Source organism: Xenopus laevis, chromosome 3S (assembly GCF_017654675.1).
Source record: "Xenopus laevis strain J_2021 chromosome 3S, Xenopus_laevis_v10.1, whole genome shotgun sequence".
NCBI classification, from domain to species: Eukaryota; Metazoa; Chordata; class Amphibia; order Anura; family Pipidae; genus Xenopus; species Xenopus laevis.
The window spans coordinates 26741824-26768874 of record NC_054376.1 but is presented as its reverse complement, the minus strand read 5'-3'; the positions used below and the strand labels follow the sequence as shown (position 1 = coordinate 26768874).

General features: G+C 38.8%; 1 protein-coding gene across 2 annotated transcripts; it reads left to right on the top strand.

Annotated features, from left to right (window-relative positions):
- Positions 1 to 642: 642 nt before the first annotated feature.
- Positions 643 to 27051, top strand: npc1l1.S (NPC1 like 1 S homeolog). 2 transcript variants are annotated; one of them, XR_005966588.1, is made up of 21 exons: positions 643 to 812; positions 4907 to 6238; positions 7744 to 7958; positions 8673 to 8773; positions 9417 to 9589; positions 11089 to 11217; positions 11405 to 11587; positions 11705 to 11819; positions 12003 to 12130; positions 14119 to 14256; positions 15595 to 15684; positions 15768 to 15958; positions 16491 to 16606; positions 16764 to 16890; positions 16988 to 17043; positions 17443 to 17593; positions 18466 to 18697; positions 19019 to 19132; positions 20191 to 20353; positions 23010 to 23208; positions 26671 to 27051. XR_005966588.1 is itself a non-coding variant. In XM_041588125.1 (20 exons), the coding sequence occupies exons 1-20, from the start codon at positions 759 to 761 to the stop codon at positions 23150 to 23152; spliced, it is 3951 nt and encodes a 1316-aa protein (XP_041444059.1). In that variant the 5' UTR covers positions 643 to 758; the 3' UTR covers positions 23153 to 23521. The 2 variants fall into 2 exon arrangements, 1 of the variants encoding a protein (XP_041444059.1); XM_041588125.1 differs by lacking the exon at positions 26671 to 27051 and having other exon boundaries at positions 23010 to 23521.

The window sequence follows — 27051 nt, the reverse complement described above, 5'->3', positions numbered from 1 at the left end:
TGCATCTGTGATGTAAATTAATATATAAATTGTATGTAGTTATTTATGTTATATTATTGCCCCCTGCCAGTTGGTCTTGGTGTATTGTTTAAATCCACAGACCTGCGTATAGTATTACTTTAGTATTATATGAATAACTATACTTTTTATAACTATACAGTTTTATTCCTTAGCATGCATTCATTCTTCTAACTAGGATTGCCACATGGCCGTTAAAACAATACCATAGGAAAATAACAGATAAACCAGTATTATTTTCCGGAAAATGTAACACTGTATTTATACCCCTGTATTAATATCAAATATAGCACTCTCTTCCCATTCCCTACACCCGTTTGGAGTCTGCACTGCCTCTTGAAAGTGCGGCACCCAGAGCAAACACAAAACTTAGAGCTACAAGTGAGATAAACAACATGAATGCCGCTGTTCCCTGTGGGATGAGCATTATCTTGTCCCCACCCTGCCCCTTGCCCACGGTGAAGCTTCTCAGGCACAGGAGGCTGTATCCGTGACTGAAACCCATGCACCCTCCCACGTTGCTCTCCTCTGTCTGTTAATAAGAAGCAAGTTTTATCACCTCTGCTGCTCCCAATTGGCTCCTGTGCATGATACAGCCCTAGAAAAAAGACAGATCAATATTATCTTGTTAGCTTTGCTGCTGGCTCTGTCCCTCTCTGCTCCCGGTGCAGAAACATTCCACTCTTGGATATAAAACAGCACCTTGATACTTGCCTTGGGACTGCGTTGGTGGCATAAAGATGCTGCCCAAGATAATTCCAGCAGTGATACTGTGGGCAATGTGCCATCATCAAGTGAGTATCTTTCTGTATAGAAAAGCTCAAAGCAGGACAACTACAGAGTTAATGGTCTTCACAGCACAATAGATCTTTGGCCTTTCTTATGAATGATGATTAGAACTCTAATGGAGCTGTAATACTACAGGGCCCCCAGCAATCTCTGGGTCTGTGTTCTATTGTTTGTTCTATAGTTATTTAATTACGGACTATTACTAATGTATAGTAGGTGCACATCTGCAACACCGCAGTTACCAAATCCATCAATCATCAGGTAGAACTACTGGTTAACAGCAGATAGGCTTAGATTAGTTGCCTTGACTTACTGCACTGGTGGGCTCTAAATAAAATAATTTAAAGTCTCCAGTCCCCAAAACCTTGAGGAGCACCTGGGTACCTGAGTGAGCATTACTTGATTTTTCAAAGATCAAAATGTTTTTTTTTTGTTTTCAAAAGTAAACGTAAGCCTTTTGTGCATCTTTGTACAATGAATTTGCCAATAATAAGTAATGGTTTGTAAGCTCTTTGGATCAATGTCCTCCTTTCTCCTTTGTATCTTAACAGTTAATGTCATTGAATTAATGTAAACATTTATTTGCACTATTGCTACCCGTCTGTGTGCAATGAATGTATTGTAAAGCTAGTTCTCTAGGGCCAGTGTTTTTGGGTGGTTTTATTGGAGCTGCAAAGGCGTAATGGACTTCCAACCCAAATATTGAGCAATAAAACAGATTATCCACTACAGACACCTGCCCACAATTCCATGGGAATTCTTTATATTTGTAAGCAAATTAGGTGAATTCCAATCCAGTGACCTAAGTCACCAACACAGCAGCTCAAGTAATATGACTTGTTTTGCACTTATACTAAAATTGTGATTAAATCTGGATCACCCCAGCCCTTTTTAAATGTTTAGGTCTCATAAGAGGTAAGGTGTGCTGGCTTTGCTGTTATGCCTTTGAAATAAAGGGGGGAAAGAATCATAAAATAGAATGTTCTCTACATTACATTCAAAATCTATGTGCCCCCCCCAGAACCGAAAGCATAAGACCCACTCTCTGCTGAAAAGATCAGGAGTATAAATGGTCCACTAATGGCTTTTAGATTAATGAATATATGTGCACATATCTCATAATTTTCCAAAAGGTCTCAGGTTTGGGGGAATAAAAATCAAATTTTGCATATGGTGGAGTGTCTTCTAGCTTTGCAGATGATCTTTCGTAAATGATTCAAAGAATTCTCCAAATGTTAGCTCTTTGATCTCTTCTGAATCTGTTACCTATATACCGATGCATTCTAGAATGTTAGAATAATACCGTTGAACGTGGCAGACCTGGATAGATGGTTCTATTATTTGTCTTCGAAGATAAAAATCTGCTTTGTTTGAAAAGTTAGGTAAAGTTATTGTACCGTGCCAGTCACAGGGTGAAAATAAAAAGCTTGAAAACAGAACTGAAATGTTCTGAAAGCTTGCTTTGATTATGTTAGTTAGCCAATAAAGGTATCACTATTATACCACTTTTTTAAAAAAAAAAGTTAGCAAATATCTGTATCCAGATTCTGTAGCCATATTCTGCACTTTTGTATTTCTTCAAGGAAAGAATAGTTCACAGAGACTGCCTGCCTTTTATCTACAGATAAATGTTATTGCTCTGCATTTCTTATAATTATATCTTAGGTTAAGATCATGTCTCTTTCTGAGTAATCTGTCTTTGTTCTAATCATTTCTGATACTGAATTTCTAAGTCTGTGTGCCATTTTCAGGTGGGTGTGGCATGGCCTGGCTCAACACAGGCTTTCCAGTTTCTTAATTATTTAAAACTGCCCAACTTATGGCCCTTTACCTATTGCTGAATATGTAGATATCAAAGTTATATTCTACATCTTTAAAAGTTTAAAGGTTAATAGCACATAGGTCATTGGTATATATATATATATATATATATATATATATATATATATATATATATATATATATATATATATATATATATATATATATACATACCAGCAGGTAAAAGCCGATTCACTGGCTTCCACTGCCTGTATGTGTGTGCACTGGCTGGTACATACAGAGTGGATTTTATCATAAAATTGCATTCGTTAACATTTGCGTTAATAAATCTGCTCTGTGTGTATATGCCAGCAGAGAAAATGACCAATGTGCCAATAGCCTTATAGCCTTACAGTCTTGGAATGTTTACCAGTACAGGTATGGGATCTGTTAACCCGGAAACCCGTTATTCAGAATGCTCCAAATTATGGAAAGGCTGCCTCCCATAGACTCAATTTCATCCAAATAATCCTTATTTAAATGATTTTCTTTTTCTCTGTTATAATAAAAAAAGTACTTTGTACTTTATGCAAACTAAGATATAATTAATCCTTATTGGGAGCAAAGCCTATTGGGGTTATTTAATGTTTAAATTATTTACTAGTAGACTAAGGGGCAGATTTATCAAGAGTCGAATTTCGAAGTACAAAAAACTTCTAAATTCGACCATCGAATTAAAAAACTTCGAATTCGAATATCGAATTCGAAGTTTTTTCAACAAATCAAATCAAATGGCAATCCTGCGGTTGAATGATTCGAAAGATTTTAGCGATCGATCGAAGGATTTTTATTCGATGTGTAAAGACTTAGAAAAATGTTGTAGAAGGTCCCCATAGGCTAACATAGCACTTCGGCAGGTGTATTGAAGTCGAAGTTTTTTTAAAGAGACAGTACTTCGATTATCGAATGGATGAATATTCAAACGATTTTTACTTCGAATCGAAGTTGAAGTAAGTTCGAAGTCGTAGTATCCTATTCGATGGTCGAAGTATCCAAAAAAATTACTTTGAATTTCAATTTTTTTTACTAAGAAAATTCCCTCGAATTCACTTCGACCCTTAGTAAATCTGCCCCTTAAAGTGACACTGACGCTCAAAACGACTTTTCAAAATATGAATGTACATTAAAAGTTACCTTTAGTTCATATTGATTGTTTTTCACTGATAGATCTGCTCTTATAATTAACTGTTGCTTGAAGTTCCTAAACCTGACTGTTTTTACAACCCGACTGTCCCTTCTCAACCTGTCAGTTGGAGTTTCTAATGCTAACGGATTACTGCTGAACAAATATGGCAGCCCCCTAATTACTATACTAATAGAGAAACATGGGGGATCAGACAGGAAGTGTAAAAACTTCAGGAGGTATTTTATGGTATCATTAAGCTTGTGCAAAGACAATGTGATGATAGATGTAAAAAAAAGTTTAATTTCTAGTGACAGTATCTCTTTAAGGTATAAAGATCCAAATTACAGGAAGATCCATTATCCGGAAAGCCCCAGGTCCCGGCATTCTGGATAACCATTCCCATACCAGTACTATGATTTATACGCATAAAGAATGGAAGGCTTGCAGGTTGAATAACTGATATCCCTTGACATAATCTTTTATCCCTGCACATAACAATACTAATAATTTCCAAACTCCTCCTGCCTATAGTTGCTGCTGCACAGGGCTGCAATAGGTGCATGATGGGCATAGTTGCACTTGCATGGATAACATTACAATGATATTTCTCTTTTTGTATTAAAGAGTTATTGATGCACATTTCATTAGAATTTGGCTAATGATGTTAATTGATCCAGACTATTTTATTTCCCTGACCTGAATATTATACCCCAGAATGTTTTTAAGTGGCCATGGTACACGGGGAGGCCCATTTATCAAAGGTTGAATTTTGAATTCATGTGAGTTTTTTTTTAACTCTTATAAATTGGAATATACTTGAAATTCAAATGGGAGTATATTTAAGAAAAAAATCGAATCTCTAGAACGAATATTACCGACCTGAAAACGCGAATCCAATTCGACTAAACTCTAATCTAGTGAACTCGGCAAATTTAAGGTGGTGAATTGTCGAATTCTAATTATTCCCAGGGTATAGGTTTGATAAATCTCGAAATTCAAATTCAAATTTAAATCAAGTTTGGATAATTCACAATTCGAATTTGAGAGTTATGACCATAAAATAAATTTGAATTCAAATTTCGAATTCGGCCCTTAATAAATATGCCCTATTATGTCTATTTATTTTGCTGAAATCTCTTTCCAATATTTCAGGTATACGGATTTACCACAATCCACCAGAAGGGTTACTGTTCCATGTATGAAGAATGTGGTAAGAACCCAGAGGTGACAGGCAGTTTGATTCCAGCTTTGATCCCCTGTGAATCCAATACGCCAGCTAGGAAGGCTAATGAACTACACATGTCATTTCTAAAAGAAATCTGCCCGCAGATGGTTACAGGTGATGACAGTACTTATGTTTGCTGTTCCATCAAACAGCTGCAGAGTATCAAAAGCAGCTTTGCCCTTTCCAAAGTCATACTGAGCCGTTGCCCATCTTGTGCTGAAAACTTTGCCAATCTTTACTGCCAGAACATCTGCAGCCCTGATCAGAGCACCTTCACCAATGTCACCCGCACCTACTCCATGGAACTGAATGGAAACCCCGAACAGGGTGTTCTGGAGTACGACTGCTATTTCAGACGCCAGTTTGCTGATGAATCTTTCAATTCTTGCAGGAATGTACGTCTCCCTGCTACAGGGGGTTATGCTATTGCTGCCATGTGTGGTAAGTATGGGGCAGAATTGTGCAATAGTCAGCGCTGGCTGGATTTTCAAGGAGACACAAGCAATGGACTAGCTCCATTAGCCATTGACTTTAATTTGATTGACAACAACATAGAGATTGGTGATGGTATTGTGCCACACTACAGCAGAGTCTGGAGCTGTAGTGAAGGACCAGGAAATACTACAGACAATGTATGTACTTGTCAGGACTGCAAAGAGGCATGCCCCAAAATAGCAGAACCAGAACCTTTACCTGACCCATTCCAGATAGGGAATTTGGATGGGTTCTTGGTAATAAGCTTGGCCATTTTTGCAGCTTTGTTGTTGCTCTTCCTTTTGTTCTTTGGGATTAGCTGCTGTATTCATTCCAAAAAGGAAAAAAAAAACGCGAAAGAAATTCCACAGGTTACTCGAGCTGACCTGAGCTGCTCAGAGAAACTGAGTCTGAAAACTAACAAAGCATTGTCCAGATCGTTCAGATGGTGGGGCACTCGTGTTGCTTCATACCCCAAGACAGTTATTGGGGTTTCCTTAATTATTGTAATTGTTCTCTCAGCTGGCACCATCCTTATCAAGCTTACCACTGACCCAGTGGAACTGTGGTCTGCTGTCAACAGCCAAGCAAGACAAGAGAAAGACTTTCATGATGCTAATTTTGGACCATTCTTCAGAACAAACCAGCTTATCATCACAGTGAAGAACCCTGTTTCATATTCCTATGACTCTCTCTTTTTTGGGAAACTAAACTTTAGTGGTATTCTTTCCTCTGATGTTATTCTGGAAATGCTGGATCTGCAGGAAAAGTTTCAAAACATTGAGGTAAGTCTGCACAACTGATCTTTATTCTCATGTTGTGGGTCACATATGCACTATAACATATTTTTGGGGCTAGAGTATGATAACATGCTGACATGTAGAATTATTCAAGCCCCTGGGAGGGTTAGAAAGCATAAAACACCCATTTAAAGCAACAGTTAGCCCCTGTGCTTACAGTGGCATAGCCCTGTGATAAATAAATCTCATTTTGGACTTTTAAAGGATTATAGTTGTAGGTGTATATGTATCTCAAAGATGATTAGGAGTAGTGATGTAATGGAGCATGTTTCATGTAGAAAAAGGGAAACAGAGATTAGAGACCTATTATTTGCACTAAAGGACACGTAGTAATGTATCTGTCCTGACTCTTCTGCATTGGTATTTTTACCTTTAACAGAAAGGGTGATTCATGAGGAAAGAAAGGGAAAACTGATAGGTGCCATATTCCTATTATACACTAGTCATAATAACTGTTAATGGAATGTTCCCTTTATATATGTTTTACTCTCAGCAATAGATTGTTGTCTAACATCTGATATACTTTGTATATCACCTATATAATGTCTTTGTATTGTTGGTGGAAGCTATATGTTGTTCACATCTTCTGTTTATCCCTGAATGTCCTAAATGCTTCCTTTCTCATCAAATGCTTTTTTATGTGCATTCTCACCCCTGTTCTCTGCTTTGAATAACTCCTAACATTCCCCCACTTCTTCCAATGATGATCATTGTATTTGTCATGTGCAATTGTATTTCTTATTCCATCTGGAGACTTTCTAGTTCCTTGCGGCCCGACCCTTCAGGCTGGCCCACACACACTAATGGGTACTAAATTTGTGTTAGCGCACAGTGCAGCACAACAGCTCTGCGCACCAACACCCATCCAAGTCATTAATCCCTAAAGCAAATTGCAGGCAGAGATTAATGACTGTTATAATTCAGACAAGAAACCGATAAATATGAAAATACTGTTTTTTTTTTATAAGCATCAATGCCAATCATAAAAAAATGTGAAACTCAATAAACTGACAATAAATAAACAAGATAATTGAGTCCAGTTTTCTGATTATGGTTGATTTCTCTGAGCACATTTGAGTCTTTCAGGTATAAAAGCCCAGACCAGACATTTTGATTGCTGCTTATTAACTATTTTTTCTGCAATTGAAACAAAATGCAGTTCTAACATCTAGTGATGGGCGAATTTGGGGCGTTTCGCTTCACCAAAAAATTCTCGCCGGCGTCTCGTTTTTCACGCCAGGCCACATTCGCCGGCAAGAATGTGCCGCGTCCTAAAAAAACTGCGAATTTCTGCTGCGGTTTTGTGAATTTATTCGCCGGCAGCGAATTGCGGGAATTCGCCACGAATTCGCGCCTGGCGAATAAATTTGCCCATCACTAATCTTCATCTTTTCATCTGTTCTAAAGTTATTTGTAAATGTCATTGCTCTTAAAAGCAGTATATACATCTCTCTATTCTCTGCACTCCTATTTTTGTTTCCCTACTCTAGGTGTGGTCTGAAAAACACCAGAAAAATGTCACTCTGAAAGACATCTGCTATGCTCCCCTGAACCCTTCCAACCCGACCCCCACAGACTGTTGTGTGAATAGCCTCATGCAATATTTCCAGAACGACCGTGCCAAATTTGCGTTGGAGGTGACACAGACAATGTCTGGACAAACAGGCACTGTAGGATGGAGGGACCACTTGTTGTACTGTGTCAAGTAAGAGTCTTTCTTTGGTACAATATATTGAGTTTTATAACCTATATTAGTGATCCTTTACATGTGCAAAAGGATTGAGTGAGTGTGTGTTAATAGTGCACCTACAGATCTGTTAGTGCTCTTGGCCAAATGGTGAGTGTAATTGGAACAGAACGGGTCCATGACAATGTTGCAAGTCGGAGCAGAAAGAATAGACACTTCGAGGCACATTTATCATTTACTGGACCTCTCCCATTGATTTATACTGAACTCAGCAGGTTTTAGGTGGCGAATAGTAAAATTCGAATTGTTACATTGGTTCCAGGTTTGATAAATCTCAATTTTTAAATTAGAATCGAGTTTGGATTCTTCACAACTTGTGAGTTTTGACCATAAAAAAACCTGTTTTTTAAGCTTAGATATACTAAACACAGGGATCATGGTTTTAGACAGAGATACCAAACTCTTGGGCTAACATGCATGCCAGCTTTACTTGCATATAGAGCAGAACCATAGCTGAATACCACTGTAAATGAAGCGGAGCAGAGGTGTAACTATAGAGGAAGCAGACCCTTCGGCTACAGGGGGGTCCAGGAGGTATAGGGGCCCCATGAGGCCCTAATTCATACGCAGTTTTTATAAATAATAATAAGTTATAAATAATATCTAGTTACGCCACTGTTAAGGAGTATTATACTAGGACCTGATTCTCACCAAAGTGCTCTATCTTTACAGCTCTCCCTTGTCATTTAAAGACATCACAGATCTAGAGCTCAGCTGCATGGCTGATTATGGGGCCCCTGTCTTCCCCTTCCTTGCAGTGGGAGGATATAAAGGTAAAACTCTCTTTTTTCACTAAAAGTCAGTCCAAATACCATACCTCTCCAATAATCCCAAGGGTTGGTTTTACATTGTCTTATATAAATGTGGGTAGTGTTTGTAGAGGATTGGGAAAACTGGTTGGAGCCTGAGTATATCATTATTATAGGGAGTGACCTATAATGTCCCCATTAAAAAAAAGTTATATGTAGCACCACTAGCTTACAAATAAAATATATAAGTGACTCTTACTTCCTATATCTGTAGAAATATGTTAAATCAACTGGACTTGTTGTGTTTTTTTTTTCCTTGAAGACGTTTCTCCAGTAATCCAACTGGCTTTCTCAATTCAGAATAAGTCAAGAATTACCAGGCTGAAGGAAACAAATTAAAATAATTTGTATAGTATAAGTACATTTTTTTTTCGATTCACTAACATGATAAAATAGTATTTGGAATTATTTCTTAGGGTGACAGGTCCCCTTTAACGGCTAGAGTGCTGCAGTACATTTATACCAAAGGCAGGCCAAGAAGGTACCCACCACCACTAATCACATCCCTTTACAGCAATAAGTCATTAGTCCTTGGTTCTGCTGGACACATCCATTCCTCTTCTGTTCTTTCTCAATATTTTATTTCCTCAATTTTCTCTCCATGCAGATGGCCAGTACTCAGAGGCAGAAGCTATAATTCTCACCTTCTCATTGAATAATTATCCCCGCACTGACCCTCGCTTTGACTTTGTGTTACTTTGGGAAAAAAGATATCTGGAGATCATAAAGGAATATAAGGAGAACCCAAAAAGCAACCTGACCTTTGGTTACATGGCTGAGGTGAGTGTGTGAAAAATCTCCATCTGTAGTTAGGGATGTAGCGAACTGCCGTTTATGTGTTCGCGAACGCCGTTCGCGAACACCGGCAAAAATGCGAACAGTTCGCGAACAGTTCGCGAACTTCGAACATCCGCAAAATCGTTCGGTTCGAACGATCGAAGGATTTTAATCGTTCGATCGAAGGATTTTCGTTCGAATCGAACGATCGAAACCATTCGATCGAATGATTTCATTCAATCGAATGGCTTTGATCGTTCGATTCGAACGAAAATCCTTCGATTTTAGCGGTCGAAGGAATCGAATGGTCGAATGGTCGAACGATTTTTGTTCGAATCGAACGCGAACACATATTGGCGAACGTCGCGCGACGTTCGCGAACATTCGGCGGACGCGAACAGTCGAAGTTCGCGCGAACTAGTTCGCCGGCGAACAGTTCGCTACATCCCTATCTGTAGTATTTTTATTTCTATTTCACTGCCATAACAATCACCATCACAATTCTTAGTACAGTACTGTAGCAGATGCAATAGCAGCCAGACCACTATCTGTAGGGTATTTGCATATTCTTCCTGTGCTTGCGTGGGTTTCCTTCAGGTACTTCCGAAAATACATGTAGGTTAACTCTTGATAAAACTGACCACAGTGAATGTGGTAGGGCCCTTTTATTTTAAGCTTCACCAGGGCAAGGAGTGAATGATGAGATGGCATTTAAGATCCTTCAGTTTAATACTGGAGGGCACATTTACCTAGGGTTGAATATCGAGGGTTAATTAACCCTCGATATTCGACCGTCGAAGTAAAATCCTTCAACTTCGAATTTCGAAGTCGAAGGATTTTGCGCTATTCCTACGATCGAACGATCGAAGGAATAATCGTTTGATCAAACAATTTAATCCGTCGAATTGAACAATTCAAAGCATTTTAATCCATTGATCGAAGGATATTCCTTCGATCAGGAAATTGTTAGGAAGCCTATGGGGACCTTCCCCATAGGCTAACATTGGCCTCGGTAGGTTTTAGGTGGCGAACTAGGGGGTCGAAGAATTTTTTAAAGAGACAGTACTTCGACTATCGAATGGTCAAATAGTCGAACGATTTTTAGTTCGAATCGTTCGATTCGAAGTCGAAGGTCGTAGTCGAAGGTTGAAGTAGCCCATTTGTTGGTCGAAGTACCCATATTCGACCATTCGAAATTCAAACTTTTTTTCCTCTATTCCTTCACTGGAACTAAGTAAATGGGCCCCTGGGTGTATACTATATGTTATTTTCTATTAATTATGTGACAGCCAATTATAACTAATGACAACACTAACACGACCTCCAAATGTTTATACAATGATCTATAAATGTACAATTTAACAGCATATTATTATAGAGGTCTACAGTATAGATAAAGCTAAAGCATATGCCACTGTGCTTAATTCTGTCATTCTCTGGTTGGCCCTCCCACTCTTCCATGCTGTCTTTGTCTAATCCTACCCTTTATTCCTTATTAATAGCGATCCCTTGAGGATGAAATTAATCGGACCACCACAGAAGATATTCCCATATTCACCATCAGCTATCTGGTGATCTTCATCTACATAGCATTGGCTCTGGGCGAGTACAGCAGCTGTCGGCGAGTGTTGGTAAGGAATTTGCTTAATGTCTATTCATCGTCCTGTTATGGTAATGATCAAATTCTTTAAGATCATGAGGTCCCAGCAATCCAGGGAGGTCAGAAACCCTGCACCCCTTGTAGTTATACTTCTGATTCCGGTCATTTTGTTTTGAAGAGCTCACAATGTTCTGAACTTAACCATTATCTTTGTTCAGGTTGACTCCAAGGTGACTTTGGGTTTGGGAGGGATCCTGGTAGTCCTTGGAGCAGTATTGTCATCCATAGGATTCTACTCATATGTGGGAATTCCATCCACGTTGATCATTGTGGAGGTCGTTCCCTTCCTGGTGCTGGCAGTTGGAGCAGACAATATCTTCATCTTTGTTCTGGAGTTACAGGTAGAATGAATTAGAGCATTACATTTTATATAAAACCCTAAAACTGCTAATGACCTGCAGAGAAATGTTCTTTTGTCATACCCAACGGTCACTTAAAGAAATTTGCTTTGTCTGCAGAGAGATAAGCGTAGACCTGGGGAGCAGAGAGAGGAGCAGATTGGTAGAGTTCTAGGAAATGTGGCCCCCAGCATGCTTCTGTGCAGTGTTTCTGAGTCCCTGTGCTTCTTTTTGGGTAAGACTCAGTTATAAAGCAAACAGAACTGAGAATGCTTCCATATCTCAGACTGATATATTCCCACAATGCAATAATTGTATTATACCTTAATCATGTGCATGATATAATTATAGCCCTGCTTGAGTAAGGTTTATAAATGTGCCTTGACTGTCTCCCATGTCTCCCTGTTTTTACCTCCAGGTGCTCTCACAAAGATGCCTGCTGTTCGTACATTTGCCCTGAATGCAGCACTTGCCATCCTGCTGGACTTTCTGCTTCAGATCTCCATGTTTGTTGCTCTTGTGTCTCTAGACAGCAAAAGACAGGAGGTAAATATACTGTTATTTGTGTTTTTCTGAATCAGACTGGACATTTTATCCTGGCCAAGCATGTGTTAATAAACCAGATAGAACTACGTAGACTTAACTAGGGATGCACCGAATACACTATTTGGGATTCGGCCGAATCCTTGGTGAAAGATTCGGCCGAATACCGAACCGAATCCTAATTTGCATATGCAAATTAGGGGCAGAAAAGGAAAAATGTGGAAACAAATCTTCTTTTGTGGTGAAAAGTCACATGATTTCCCTACCCACCCCTAATTTACATATGCAAATTAGGATTCGGATTCGGTTCGGCCAGACACAAGGATTCTGAATCCAAATCCTGCTGAAAAAGGCTGAATCCCGAACCGAATCCTGCATTCGGTGCATCCCTAGATTTAACACATGACAACCGTGCCAACATATCATTGTGAGACTAATATATAAAGAAGGAAAAAGAAAAAAATACCATAATATCAATATATTTTCTTGTGTTCTGTAAGTACTAAGGGCCAGGTTATGAAGCTCCTATCCTAGTAATTCAGTGTTGTAGTTATAAGGTTCCACAGCAAATTCCTTCTGCCTCTCAATCCTCATATGTTTTAACAATGCATACCTATGGGAAACCCACGTGCCTCCTACACTTTGGGCCACCAAGAAGTTGCTTTTTGTCTTTAGAGTAAAACAGGTGTATATTTTATGTGCAACTGATCAGCCTGTCATATGAAGCCCCTTTACAATCTAATACATGAGTGAATCTTGAGTAACCTAACCAGGTGACTCGAATCCAAACAAGTGGTATGTCTACCATGTGGAAATTCTGAAGCACAAGAGAAAGCAACAGAGATGTAAAGGCAAAGGGGCAGATTTACTAAATTGCGAAGTGGCAAACGTTGGCGAAAATTCAACAGCGTTACCCCTAGCAGAGACATTGCTGATTTACTAATGGTTGCAGGTGCCAATTCGCTATCAAAAGAGATTGGGAAGAGATAGGAAGAGATGCGTGCACATGAAAGATGCTGACCTAAGATCAAAGCAGATGATTATGGGGAGTTAAAGGGAAGCTAAAGTCTAAAATAGAATAATGCTAGAAATGTTGTATTTTGTATACTAAACATAAACATGAACTTACTGCACCAGAAGCCTAATCAAACAAATCAAAACAGCACAAGTCAAATAATATCTGCCAGAAGCTGATACAGCAAGAATGAGTAATAATCAGAATATGAAGACTCCACTATGTTGTCATGTAATCTAATGTGGATTTTATTGTTTTTGTATTGTTGAATACAAACTTTCTCCATCTCTGCAGAACCAGTGGCTGCAGCAAAATAATCCTTCAAATAAAATCCCAATTTATCTGTTTAAATCTGGCTCTATGATCTTTGTCCCTGCAGCTGGAGTTGGAAACAGAAGCTGTAATGGCAAAAATAAAATCCAATTTTTACTTTATTAACTGAAACAGAAACCTCTCCGCAATAATAAACCTGTACCTGACTGTATGCAGTGAAATTCCCCCTTTATTTACTTGCTGTGACTGCTGCTGATACACGTTCGCTGGCTGCTCTACAGGGAAACAAACAAAGCTGCTCAAGATCTGGGAAGTAAGGTGGGGGGTTCCCTTGCTGTTTGAAAGTTTGATTGTTTCCCTGCAGAGCAGTTATGAACCGTCTGAAGTTTCCTAACTGCAGCTGTCAGAACAAGTAAATGAAGGGGGGATTTCACTGCATACAGTCAAGTTTCTTATAAAAACGGTACACATTTTTCAATTAAAGAATAATGGAGATAGGTTTCTTTTTCATTAAAGAAAGTAAAATGGGACTTTATCTTTTTGCCTTTACATTGTATTTAAGGGAATATAATCCTCAACAAACTATATAGTTTTCATATCAACTCTGTGCTATTCTGTACACCTATGAGCAGACCGGGCTATTTGGGAAAATGTGTCTTGCATCATGTTGCCAAGCCAGTGTCTATGCTTCTCTTTCCTCCAGGCCTCACGTTATGACATCTGCTGTTGTATTAAGACCAAAAGTAAGGCACCGAATAAGAAATCTAAAGGACTGTTGGTCCCATTTATGGAAAAGGTTTATAGCCCCATACTGTTGCACCCCGTCTCCAGATTCATAGTGGTGAGTACACTGCTCTTTAGGTCCCTGGTGAGGCCTCATCTGGAGTATACAGTGCAGTTTTGGACTCCAGTCCTTAAGAGGGATATAAATGAGCTGGAGAGAGTGCAGAGACTAAGTGCAACTAAATTGGATAGAGGGATGGAAGACTTAAATTATGAGGGTAGACTGTCAAGGTTGGGCTTGTTTTCTCTGGAAAAAAGACGCTTGTGAGGGGACATGATTACACTTTACAAGTACATTAGAGGACATTATAGACAAATAGCAGGGGACCTTTTTACCCATAAAGAAAATCAACGTACCAGAGACCTCCCCTTTAGACTAGAAAAAAAGAACTTTCATTTAAAGCAACGTAGGGGGTTCTTCACAGTCAGGACAGTGAGGTTGTGGAATGCACTGCCGGGTGATGTTGTGATGCTGATTCAGTTAATGCCTTTAAGAGGGGCTTGGGTGATTTTTTGGACAGACATAATAACAAAGGCTATTGTGATACTAAGCTCTATAGTTAGTATAGGTATGGGTAGATAGAATTTCATTAAAAGTAGGGAGGGGTGTATGTATGGATGCTGGGTTTTCATTTGGAGGGGGTGAACTTGATGGACTTTGTCTTTTTTCAACCCAATTTAACTATGTAACTATGTAACTGCTAATGTCACACACTGCCATGCTTTCCTCTATACATTTTCTGCTTGTAAAGCCTCATCCATTAGCTTACTGTTTGTTTAGCATTATACCACCTCATACTTTCTCAATGCTCTTCTTTTTAACTTTTGTACAGTGTCTCAGACTTTCTTTTTCATGGTGGGAGGGGGCAAGGGCAAATAGCAAAAAGCAGCCATACTACTTTTTTCTATAACACAATACCGCCCTTTTCATTTTATACCTATTGTACATAACCTATGCTCTCCTTTGTACAGGTATGGGATCCATTATACGGAAACCTGTTATACAGAAACTCAGAATTACGGAAAGGCCATCTCCCATAGACTCCATATAATCAAATAATCATTTTTTTTTAAAAATTATTCCCTTTTTCTCTGTAATAATAAAACAGTGCCTTGTACTTGATTCAAACTAAGATTTAATTAACCCTTATTGGAAGCAAAACCTATTGGGTTTATTTAATGTTTATGATTTTCTAGTAGACTTAAGGTATGAAAACCCCAGGTCCCAAGCATTCTGGATAACAGGTCCCATACCTGTATAACCTCTGTCCTTTGTATAAGTCCTGCTTTCATCTCTGCATGTTCTCCCTATACACCTATTCCTGCAATATGTCTAGCTCAGTACTTAATTTTTTGTAATCTTCTTACAGCAGCCTCTACTCTCTTGTTTACACAGATGGTGGTATTTATCTTTATGTTTTGTGCCGGCCTCTTTTTTACGATGCATACTCGTGTTGGCCTGAATCAAGAACTTTCTGTGCCACTGGTGAGTACCATAGTGAAAATCAACTCAGTGCCTGTGTTGTTTTGCCATTTTATAAAACGGCTCTGACAATGCACCCCCTTCAGGACTCGTATGTCCTGGATTATTTTGCATATCTTAACAGGTATTTGGAGGTTGGTGTCCCCACCTATTTTGTTACCACAGCTGGATACAACTTCTCTAATGTAGATGGGATGAATGGCATCTGTTCCAGTGTTGGATGTGATGGCAACTCTTTAACACAGAAGGTTCAGTATGCTACAGAGTATCCTGATCGGTAAGTGTCGTGTAAGGCTGCAAAGTAAGGCTTGTTTTGGGACCTATTTCTCTCTGGATTTAAAGGAACAGTAACACCAAAAAATTAAAGTGTTTTAAAGTAAAGACAATATCATGTAGTGTTGCCCTGCACTGGTAAAACTGCTGTGTTTGCTTCAGAAACTCTACTATAATTTATATAAACAAGCTGTTTACAGAGCTTATCTGCTGTGTAACCTGCTGTGTTATCTGCTGTCTACTGTCTAATTTGTAACCTTTTCTCATTTGAATAGCTGCCCCATTGCTACACAGCAGCTTCTTTATTTAAACAAAAGTAGTGGTTCTGAAGCAAACACACCCGTTTTACCAGTGCAGGGCAACACTGCATTATATTTTTATTACTTTAAAACACTTTTTTTTGTTACTGTTCCTTTAAGATCTATGCTGTCCCCACTGAAGTTAGTTTTCTTGAAGCAGGAATGGGTGTGACGGGATTGTAAGTGGGAAAGAGTATGATGGCACTTTGCCCATGATGTGCTGTGTTGCTTCTCCAGCTCTTACTTGGCTATCCCTGCAACTTCCTGGGTAGATGACTTCATCGACTGGTTGAACCCCACATCTGACTGCTGCCGCCTCCTAGTAAATGGGACATTCTGCTCATCAACAAGCAGTGAGTAAAAACAGAGATATGAAGGGGGGCCTGAGATTGGTAGACCATTGATTGAAGGACTGAATCTAGATTTGTTACAGCCTTTGGCCAAACAACTTTGCTCTATATACTTTGGATCTGCTTTAGGATATCTGTTTTTTTTTATCTCCAAACACAGCATTACCTGGCTGTATAAGAAAGTGTATGAAAACTACCACTGGTGCACTGAGACCAACCCTGGAAGAATTTAACAAATATTTGCCACTATTCCTCAACGACTATCCAAATTTGAAATGTCCCAAAGGGTAAGTTGCCCTGTATTGACAAGAGAAACACTAACACAGGTTGTTTTACGGTTCTACAAAGATGAAAGTTCACCATGCAATGTGATTTTTTCCACAGGGGTCTGGGTGCATATGACAACTCTGTGAAATTTAACGATCAGGGAGATATTATAGGTAAATTAAACATTCTGCAAATTTTCTCTTGTACGTGAAATGGTTATTCTTTTTATTCAGCAAATGATCAATACTACTCAAGATTGTAAGCAGTAAAAAGAACACTGGGCCACAGTTGGCTGGCAATCCAGTTACACCTTGGGCCAACTACATAACTGTATAAATCATATTTATACATATACACACACATATATACAGTATATTCATATAAAGCCCCCCTTTGTTCCATAATGACCCCAGTTTGGTTCCAACACACGGTCTTCTACCAGCCAATGGCAAAAAACTGGGAACTTAGATGAATTTTGGCCATTTTGGGTTGTTGCGCATATGTGATACTGTGTGTATGTACGAAACCTTGAGATAGGACTTGACATTTTCTGTCTCTGGATTTACCTCCAGCTACTCGTTTCATGGCCTTTCAAACTCCTCTGAAGAATTCCCAGGAGTACACAGCTGCCTTAAAAACTGCACGGGAACTTGCTGCCAACATTACAGAGTCACTGAGAAAGGTGCCAGGAACTGATCCAAATTTCAGAGTTTTCCCTTACACGTGAGTGAACAATTTACATTACATCCTTAGCCCCCATTTACGTTCTTTTTGTGCTGTTGTCTCCCTAAAGACATGCTCTTCATTATATCTCTCAGTGGCCCAAATTTCAGTGAGAAAGCTTTAGAGTTAGGAAAGTGCTGAAGAACTTATGTGCTCAATAGTGGGGGTGTTGTAATTCCTTGACAGCCAGAGGAGAACGGACCCGCTAGTTCTGGCTGACATTAAAAGGCACATTAATCAAGGGTCGAATTTCGAATTCATGTGAGTTTTTTAAAAACTCCTATAAACTCAAAATTCGACCAATCCAAATTTATTAGTAAAATCAAATTTTTTAAACTTGGATGAATAGACGCGAAAACTCAAATCGAATTTGATTGGAAATGAAAAAACTCAATTCTCTTCAAAAAAACTTGAATGTCAGGAAGGCTGCAAACAACTCAAAATTGATCCCTGGACCTCTCCCATTGACTTAAACAGCAATTCAACAGGTTTTAGGTGGCGAATAGTCGAATTTGAGTTCTTAAAGGGCCAGAGTATGATTCATCTTGAAAATCAAATTCAGATTTTTTTTTAAAAAACTCGAATATAAACTGAATAATTCCCTAGTCGAATTTGAGAGCTTTGACCATAAAAAAACTTGAAAATTCGAATTTCTAATTTTCAATTCGACTGTTCATAAGTCTGCCATTAAAAATTTAGCAGCAGCGTTTCTGTTTGTTGCAGCTGAAAGGTCATTTGTGTTTCTATTGTAATTACTCAGCCCCATGACATTGCTTAAAGTAGACTTAAAATGTTGCCTTCCCTCCATACTTGGATAGGTTTGCTACTTGCATGTTCTTTCTCTGCCAAAAAAACCTTTGTTTCTGATGTAGGATCACATATGTGTTTTACGAGCAATACCTGTCCGTCGTACAGGAGGGTCTCTTTACAATGGCTCTCTGTCTAATACCTACGTTTGCTGTGTGCTGTATCCTGTTGGGCATGGACTTGCGCTCAGGCTTTATTAACCTCATCACCATCATTATGATTATTATCGACACAATGGGAGTCATGACCCTTTGGGGCATCGATTACAATGCCATCTCACTCATCAACCTGGTGACGGTCAGTATGATTAGGGTTGTAATTTGCTTCCTAACAATCTGTCGACTTTTCTCCAATTTATCAGACTCAGATCAGCTCCTTTAATATTTGCTCTGGGTTTTATTAAAAGGATACGATCATCTCCAATGTTTTCTTGATATTTGTGTTTAATTCCCATTTACTTCTAATTAGGAGTAGAAAGTTTCCTGTTGCTAAATATGTCTAATTTCCATATAAAATATATATTTTTAAAACCGCCATGCTTTTTCTTTGCCTTTATAAAATTTCTTATCTCCATTATTCTTCCATGCCTTAAGATTTATCCCCCACTCTCTCCGACAGGCTGTTGGGATATCTGTGGAATTTGTCTCGCATCTCACGCGTTCCTTTGCCATCAGCAGTAAACCTACCAGAGTGGAGCGAGCCAAAGAAGCAACGATCTATATGGGGAGTGCGGTGAGTCTGAGGGTTCCATGTAGCTATAATGAAACTGTAGGCGGCTCAAGAGCAAGCTGGTTTGTCAAAGAGCCTACTGATAGGGCCTACTGACATTTGGCTAATCTGGAAAATGTAGCACAAAAAAACAGCATCTCTCTATATCTCTCTATCTATCTATCTATCTCTCTATCTATCTATTTATCTATCTATCATCTATCCATCTATCTATCTATCATCTATATCTCTCTATCTATCTCTCTATCTATCTATCTATCTCTCTATCTCTCTATCTATCTATCTATCTATCTATCTATCTATCTATCAATCTATATCTCTCTATCTATCTATCTATCTATCTATCTATCTATCTATCTATCTATCATCTCTCTATCTATCTATTTATCTATCTATCATCTATCCATCTATCTATCTATCTATCATCTATATCTCTCTATCTATCTCTCTATCTATCTATCTATCTATCTCTCTATCTCTCTATCTCTCTATCTATCTCTCTATCTCTCTATCTATCTATCTCTATCTATATACACACACACATACAGGTATGGGGCTTGTTATCCAGGACCTGGAGTTTTCATAAGTACATAATTTTAACACTATTTAAACTCAATAGAATTGCTCCAATAAGGCAACATAAGATCCACTGCTCTCAGCCTGGATATCTTTTGCAGGATGTGAGAAGTGGATTTGCTCCCATCTCCATTTATCTGAACATTGTCCATGCAGTCACACACAGCAGAGTGGAAGTTGGACCGAAAAATGCATTCTTTCAACTTTTTTTTGGCTGACCTCCACTCCATTGCGTGTAACTGCACCAAGTGGATTCTAATTCAAATCAATAGAGATGGAACTCTGAGAAGATCTGCTTTGCTAAGCCTGCAAAATAATAAGCAGACTGAGAGCAGAGGAGTCTACACTCTACAAATCCTACAAAGTCTTTAAGAGATGGCCTTGTCATAACTCAGAGCTTTCTGCATAACAGGTTATCTGGGTAAAAGATCCCATACCTGTATAAGGAAGGAGCAATAATTCACTCATCATTTATGTTCTAACAGGTATTTGCTGGAGTAGCGATGACCAATCTTCCAGGGATCATTGTCCTGGCCTTTGCCAAAGCCCAACTCATCCACATATTCTTCTTCCGTCTAAATCTAACCATTACCCTTCTTGGACTTGTGCACGGACTCATATTCCTACCTGTGGTGCTAAGTTACTTTGGTAAGTGAACAAAGGGCATGCCGTGTGATATTAAGAATTATATTTAAACACCTAAAAGGTTATTAAATATAAGAAAATTTAGCGTAGTGATGGCAGCAACTTCCCTTTGCCAAAAGTGCCATATCTCATAATAATAATAGTTTTTAGTTTTATTATAAAGGAGTAATGGGAAATTATTTTGATTTTACACTTACTACCCCCCCCCTGTAATTAGCAAAGGTAGGTAAAGAAAATATCATGATCTCTGTATAACCAACATACTCCCTGTACCCCATTGTGATTGTTTTGGCTTACACATAAGTCCATTATGTAGGGGGGGGGTCTATCTAGGGTTTGGACTGGGCCAGCGGGACACTGGGGAAAAACAACGGTGGGCCCCAGCTCTTGTGGGTCCTGCCGGCCTAGATCCGCAACCAGATCTGAAATCTGAAGGATTCTTCCAGCCGCCGAGCCGCAACCTCCCCTTTTCGGGCATTTGCGGCAAAAAAAAATGCACACATGCATGACGTGACGCAGCAGGGGGGGGGGTAGGGGGCCCTAGGACAGCAGCCCAGGTGGGCCCTGGGTCACCCAGTCCGACCCTGGGTCTATCGCTATAACTAACTGCACTATCTAGTGATCAGTCGATACCTGTATTCCTATTATTCCATTAGAGTATTGATCCCTCTATCAAAGACTATCTTTGGCATTATGGCTGTTACATAAACCTAAATGCCCAAATTATTTACCCTATCAACTGGTGGAAAGATTGAGGTGTGGGTCTGTGCTTCTACAATGGCTAATACAGGTCAATTATGTAAACTAGGATCATTGCAGGATTATTAAAGGGGATCTAAGTGTGATATTAAGAATTATATTTAAACACCTAACAGGTTATTAAATATAAAGGTAGTGATGGCAGCAACTTCCCTTTGCCAAAAGTGCTAAAAGAGTTAAAGTGGTTGTTCACCTTTAAATTAACGTTTAATATGATACAGAGAGTGATTTTCTGAGACAAATAAAAGTTTTTTTCTTTTTTCTTATTTGTAGTTTGAGTTATTTAGCTTTTGATTCAGCAGCTCTCCTGAATGCAATTTCAGAAATGTGGTTGCCAGGGTCCAAATTATCATAGCAACCATGCATTGTTTTGAATTAGAGACTGGAATATAAACAGGAGACGCCTGAATAGAAAGATAAGTAATAAAAAATAGCATTAATCATAAATTAGTTGCCATACAGAGTATTTGCGTTTTTAGATGAAGTTAGTGAGCACCGTTTGTAAGCTGGAAAGAGTTTGAACAAGAAGGCAGATAAATAAACTATTAAAAAAGAAAAAATGAAGGCCAGTTGAAAAATTTTGCTATTCACATTTTTTTTCGACTCTAAGGGGCAGATTTACTAAGGGTCGAATATCGAGGGTTAATTAACCCTCGATATTCGACCAGGAACTAAAATCGTTCGACTTCGAATATCGAAGTCGAACGATTTAGCGCAAATCCTGCGATCGAACGATCGAAGGATTATTCGTTCGATCGAACGATTAAATCCTTCGAATCGAACGATTAAATCCTTCGAATCGAACGATTCGAAGGATTTTAATCCAACGATCGAAGGAATATCCTTCGATCAAAAAAACGCAGGCAAGCCTATGGGGACCTTCCCCATAGGCTAACATTGAGTTCGGTAGCTTTTAGCTGCCGAACTAGGGGGTCGAAGTTTTTCTTAAAGAGACAGTACTTCGATTATCGAATGGTCGAATAGTCGAACGATTTTTAGTTCGAATCGTTCGATTCGTAGTCGAAGTCGTAGTCGAAGGTCGAAGTAGCCCATTCGATGGTCGAAGTAGCCAAAAAAACACTTCGAAATTCGAAGTTTTTTTAATTCGAATCCTTCACTCGAGCTTTGTAAATGTGCCCCTAAAAGAGAGATGGTGAACTAAAGACCTGATGTCAGCAGTCTAGAACTGTTCCCATCTTCAGAAATCTTTTTTTTTTTTAAATAGAACAGTTACGTAAGTTGGAAAATTGTTCACTGTTGCTCATTGTTGTGGATTACTCTAAGGGGCAAATTCATCAAGGGTCGAATATCGAGGTTTAATTAACCCTCGATATTCGACTGGTGAATGAAGATCCTTCGACTTCGAATACCGAAGTCGAAGGTTTTTTCCCAAATATTTCGATCGAACGATTGAAGGAATAATCGTTTGATCAAACGATTAAATCCATCGAATTATCCTTCGACCAAAAAAAGTTAGGCAAGCCTATGGGGACTTTCCCCATAGGCTAACATTGGGTTCGGTAGCTTTTAAGTGGCGAACTAGGGGGTCGAAGTTTTTTCTTAAAGAGACAGTACTTCGACTATCGAATGGTCGAATAGTCGAACGATTTTTAGTTCGAATCCTTCGATTCGAAGTCTAAGTCGTAGTCGATGGTCGAAGTAGCCAAAAAAACACTTCGAAATCCGAAGTTTTTTTTCTTCTATTCCTTCACTCGAAGTTAATGAATTGGCCCCTCAGTTTCCATTACTTTTCGATTAGGCATAGATCACTTTTATAACGAAACAATTTGGAATAATGAGCAGGGGTGCAAATCTCAATAATTTTGGACAAACGGGTTGTGAAACTGACGTAGCCAAAAATAATTGCACATATTTTGCACTAATTCTTTTTCTTGTGCAGGTCCTGGAATTAACCGAGCTATGTTACTGGAGCAGCATGAGGAAGAAGAGGAGGAAAGGCGAAAACAGAAAGACATGAGGATTGAAGAGAATGGAAACAGCAACCCCAGCTTTGAAGAGGAGGGGAGAGATCCGCCAAGTTAGGTCCAAAACAGCACCAGAGACAAAATCTCTGCACCACTGCTAAGGCTTATGGACTAGTACGTGAACTTTTTTTAAAAAAAATTAAAAACACATACAGGGCTGCAATTTCTGATGCCCGTTATGGACACAATTAGGCATCTCATGACCACCAGCACATTTACTGCAGATCAGTATCAGCAGGTTCAATTAAGGTTGGCTCTGAAAGCTTAGCCGACTGAATTAAACATCACAGCATTTCTGGGTTACAGAACCCAACAAAATGAACAAAGAAAATATTTATAAGAGAAGATTTTCATTTCTTTTGGTATTCGTTCATTTCTTATTGTAATGAAAATGATTGTGTAATAAAATAAACTTATTTTTTTTCTAGTACCTTGAGCAAGCACCCTCTAACAATATGTATAAACTAGGGATAAACCGAATCCAGGATTTGGTTGGGGATTCAGACTTTTTCAGCAGGGTTGGATTGGGCCGAATCCTCATGCCTGGCCAAACCGAATCCTAATTAGCATATGCAAATTAAGGACGGGGAGGGAAAGCAGGTGACTTTTCATCACAAAACAAGGCAGTAAAAAATGTTTTCCCCCACTATTTCCTTTCCCACCACTAATTTGCGGAATAGTGGAGAGCTGAAAAGCAGGAAGTAGTATTCTGTTTATTATGTTAGACATCCAGTCACTCCAGCCTTTATAGATGACATTTTTGCCTAACTATATTATAAACATTTTTTTATTTTGCACAGCCTATCTATTTACCCAGTTTTTATTTTTACACTGAACTGTTCCTTTTCTGTTTCTATAATTCGTAGCTTTCGTAGCTTATAGGTTTCCGGATAACAGATCCCATCCCTGTATTACAATTTTGTAGAAATGGCACTGGTTATTTTGAACAAGGAGACTTTTTTTTATCTGCATATGTGTACTTATTCATATGCGAATGGGAGCAGTCAATGTTCCCTTTAATTCCTTCTCGGCTATGTGCCCAAAACATTTTATATTTTTGGGAGCAGTTTTTAAAACGGAGTGCTCAGGTCAGAATTAATAAAACATTGGGAACAGCCATGATTGCTCTGGTGAGCCAACCTCAAAAGTGCCATCCGTTGGTCAGATCAGGAAAACAATTGCGCAATGCATTGAGAGTTACTCAAAAATAAAATCTGTACTGGTTTGTAAACCTATACTTGGTAAGCATAACAAAGGCTGAGAAGAGTTTCTACTGTAACCTTTCTTACAGTTTATTATGCAATTGACACACTCTTATCACTTAAAACAGTAGCTGCCAAGAATGCTCATTATTACACCTATATAAACATACTATTTGTACATAGGTATAAGCACCCTTTCCATTTAGACATACATTTGCCACTTCCATTTTAGGAGTAATAAGGTTTGAATCCAAGCTAATAATTTAGCCCAACTTTTAGACAAAAATGAACCACGACACTATGGGGCAGATATATTCAGGGTCGAATTTCGAGGGGTTAAATCCCCCGAAATTCGACTGGGGAATAGAATCGAATAGGGAATTCGGGCGAATTTACGCGCTGGCGAATAGTCGAATGGGCGAATATTCGCCCGAATATTCGATCGAAGGATTTTCATTTTCAAATGCCTTTTTATTAGATCAAAAACTTAAAAAAAAAGCCTATGGGACTTCCCCATAGGCTTTTAAAGCAATTTGGTAGGTTTAATCTGGCGAAGTAGGCTGTCGAATGATTTTTAAAAGAGACAGTACTTCGACTATCGAATGGGCGAATAGTAGCAGCGTTTTTTCGCTCGATCTATTCGAATCATTCTACTCAGGCGAATTTACGCCAATTCGATAGTCGAAGAGCGCTCCTCAAAATTCTAGGTTTCAAGCTTAGTGAATGTGCCCCTTTATTATTTACATGCCCCAAACAAATCTCACATCATTACCCATAGAAATCTGACTCCATCATCTCCAGGTTAGCGAATGTCTGGGGCAGGGTTGCCAGGTCCAATTTTTAAAACCAGCCAAAGTCAGCTACAAAATCAGCCCAATACTAGCCAAGAGGCACTTCAAAAGTTGAGCACAATATGTGCAATGAAAAAGAGTCTAAAAATTAAATGAATATATGTGAAAAAATGCATTTTTCAAATTTTAACTGTTTGACAAATTTTTCCATAAAGCAAAATGGTACAGATTCGACCAACTGGTCAGCTTCTAGGCATTTTTGGTGGCCAACAGAATTTTGCCCCAAAATTGTCTGAAATTGAGTCACCGGAAAATGCAAAAATGCTTAAGAGTGATGGGAGACAGAGCCCAAAATCTGGTAACTCCAGACTTCTACACAAGTCAGTCCCATTGCATGCTGGGTATTGTGATGTCTTACATTAAACTTGTCAGTTTGACAAATTGTTAAACAAAAATTACATTACCCAACATGCATTGGGAGACTCAGGCTTGGCACATTAGGGCAAGAAAAAACTTTGGCTTGTTTCCAAAGTACAAACTAGCCAAAGGCCCAAAAAGTAGCCCAACCCCATACATTGGCTAGTTTTACTTTCAAACCCCACCTGGGTTTTGATTTAGTAGCCCAATTTGGCTGGAAAACTGCCAACCCTGGTCTGGGGGCTAATTGAAGACCAGCTGAAGAGTTACATGTGTCTTCTGGAGAAGTAATTTGTAGTTTAACAGGAGCTAGACAAATACAGGCAACAGGATACAGTTGTTAGGACATACCTTGAGCAAATCGATCAAACAGAAGTATACAAATGTACAATCGGTGTGAAATTCCTCTCTGTTTCAATGATCCCATCTCTAGCACCCTCCTCATTGCTTATCCACCTCTCTCAGTAGGCTTAGTAGGAAGTGCACATTGACTGTAGAACATCTGAAGAACTTCAAGCAATTACATTTAGCGCACCTTGGGTGTGAAGGACCATAAACCATTTGAGTCAAACGGATGGGCCAAATGGAGCACACTGTTTATCATCCAAGTCTTTATTTATATAAACACACAAATCAGTCTCAGGCAATAAGGTGCAATGATCTGCAGTCGTTCTGGAAACTGTCCATGCCTCCAACCAAATAAATACTGTGCTCTGGTTCCTGGAGAAACCCAAAAATGTATAAAACGTTAAATCCTCTCTGAGGGACATACTCAAATGTGAAAGTGTGTGATAATATTGCTGTGGAATTAACCAGTGCTATTCTGATGAGGTTTGTGCTGGTGTGAAGGTTTCTCAGTAGCATGAAAGTCCGGAAGCCAACAATCATTAGCCAGTCACATAATGATAGGTCACACTGCACAAAGAGGCTTCTGAGCTTCCTGGCTGGTGGGAGGTGTTTTTTTCCTGTGACGTTTGTTGTGTCTGTGGAGGAAAGTGAAGGAAACTTACTGTATATGGAAGGCATTCCTGTACACCTAGAGGCACATTTATCAACGGTCGAATTTCGAATTTATGTGAATCTTTTTTAATCACATGAATTCGATTTTACTTGAAATTCGATTATTCAATTATTTATTTAAAAAATTTAATATTTTATCTTGATAGATCAATTACGGTAAAAGAGATTGAAGAAGCTTTCCAGTCATTACCAAAAACAAGACCCCTGGACCGGATGATTTACCCCTGAGTGGTATAGATCAGTTCTTGATGACTTGATTCCACGCTTGCTGTATATGTACGAAGATGCATTCAATGTAATCCAATCATTTAATTTAGTCCAATATAATGCTGTAGAGGAGCGGATAGTTCTTTATGCAGATCATAAATTGCTATTTTTGGCAGACCCATATGATTCCTTACAGAATGTGTTAGAATTGGTTCAAGAATTCGGTTCATACTCTGTCCTTCAGGTTTACTGGGATAAGTCTCAAATAATGCCCATAGATTATATACCCATATTAAAATGACCTAGTCATATTCCATTAA

Excerpts from the sequence above, each read along its gene's own strand:
- npc1l1.S (XM_041588125.1), top strand. The coding sequence starts at position 759 with ATGCTGCCCAAGATAATTCCAGCAGTGATACTGTGGGCAATGTGCCAT. Across the intron at positions 16,607-16,763 it reads ATTCTGCTCATCAACAAGCA|CATTACCTGGCTGTATAAGA; the intron begins GTGAGTAAAAAC and ends CTCCAAACACAG. Across the intron at positions 16,891-16,987 it reads AATTTGAAATGTCCCAAAGG|GGGTCTGGGTGCATATGACA; the intron begins GTAAGTTGCCCT and ends TTTTTTCCACAG.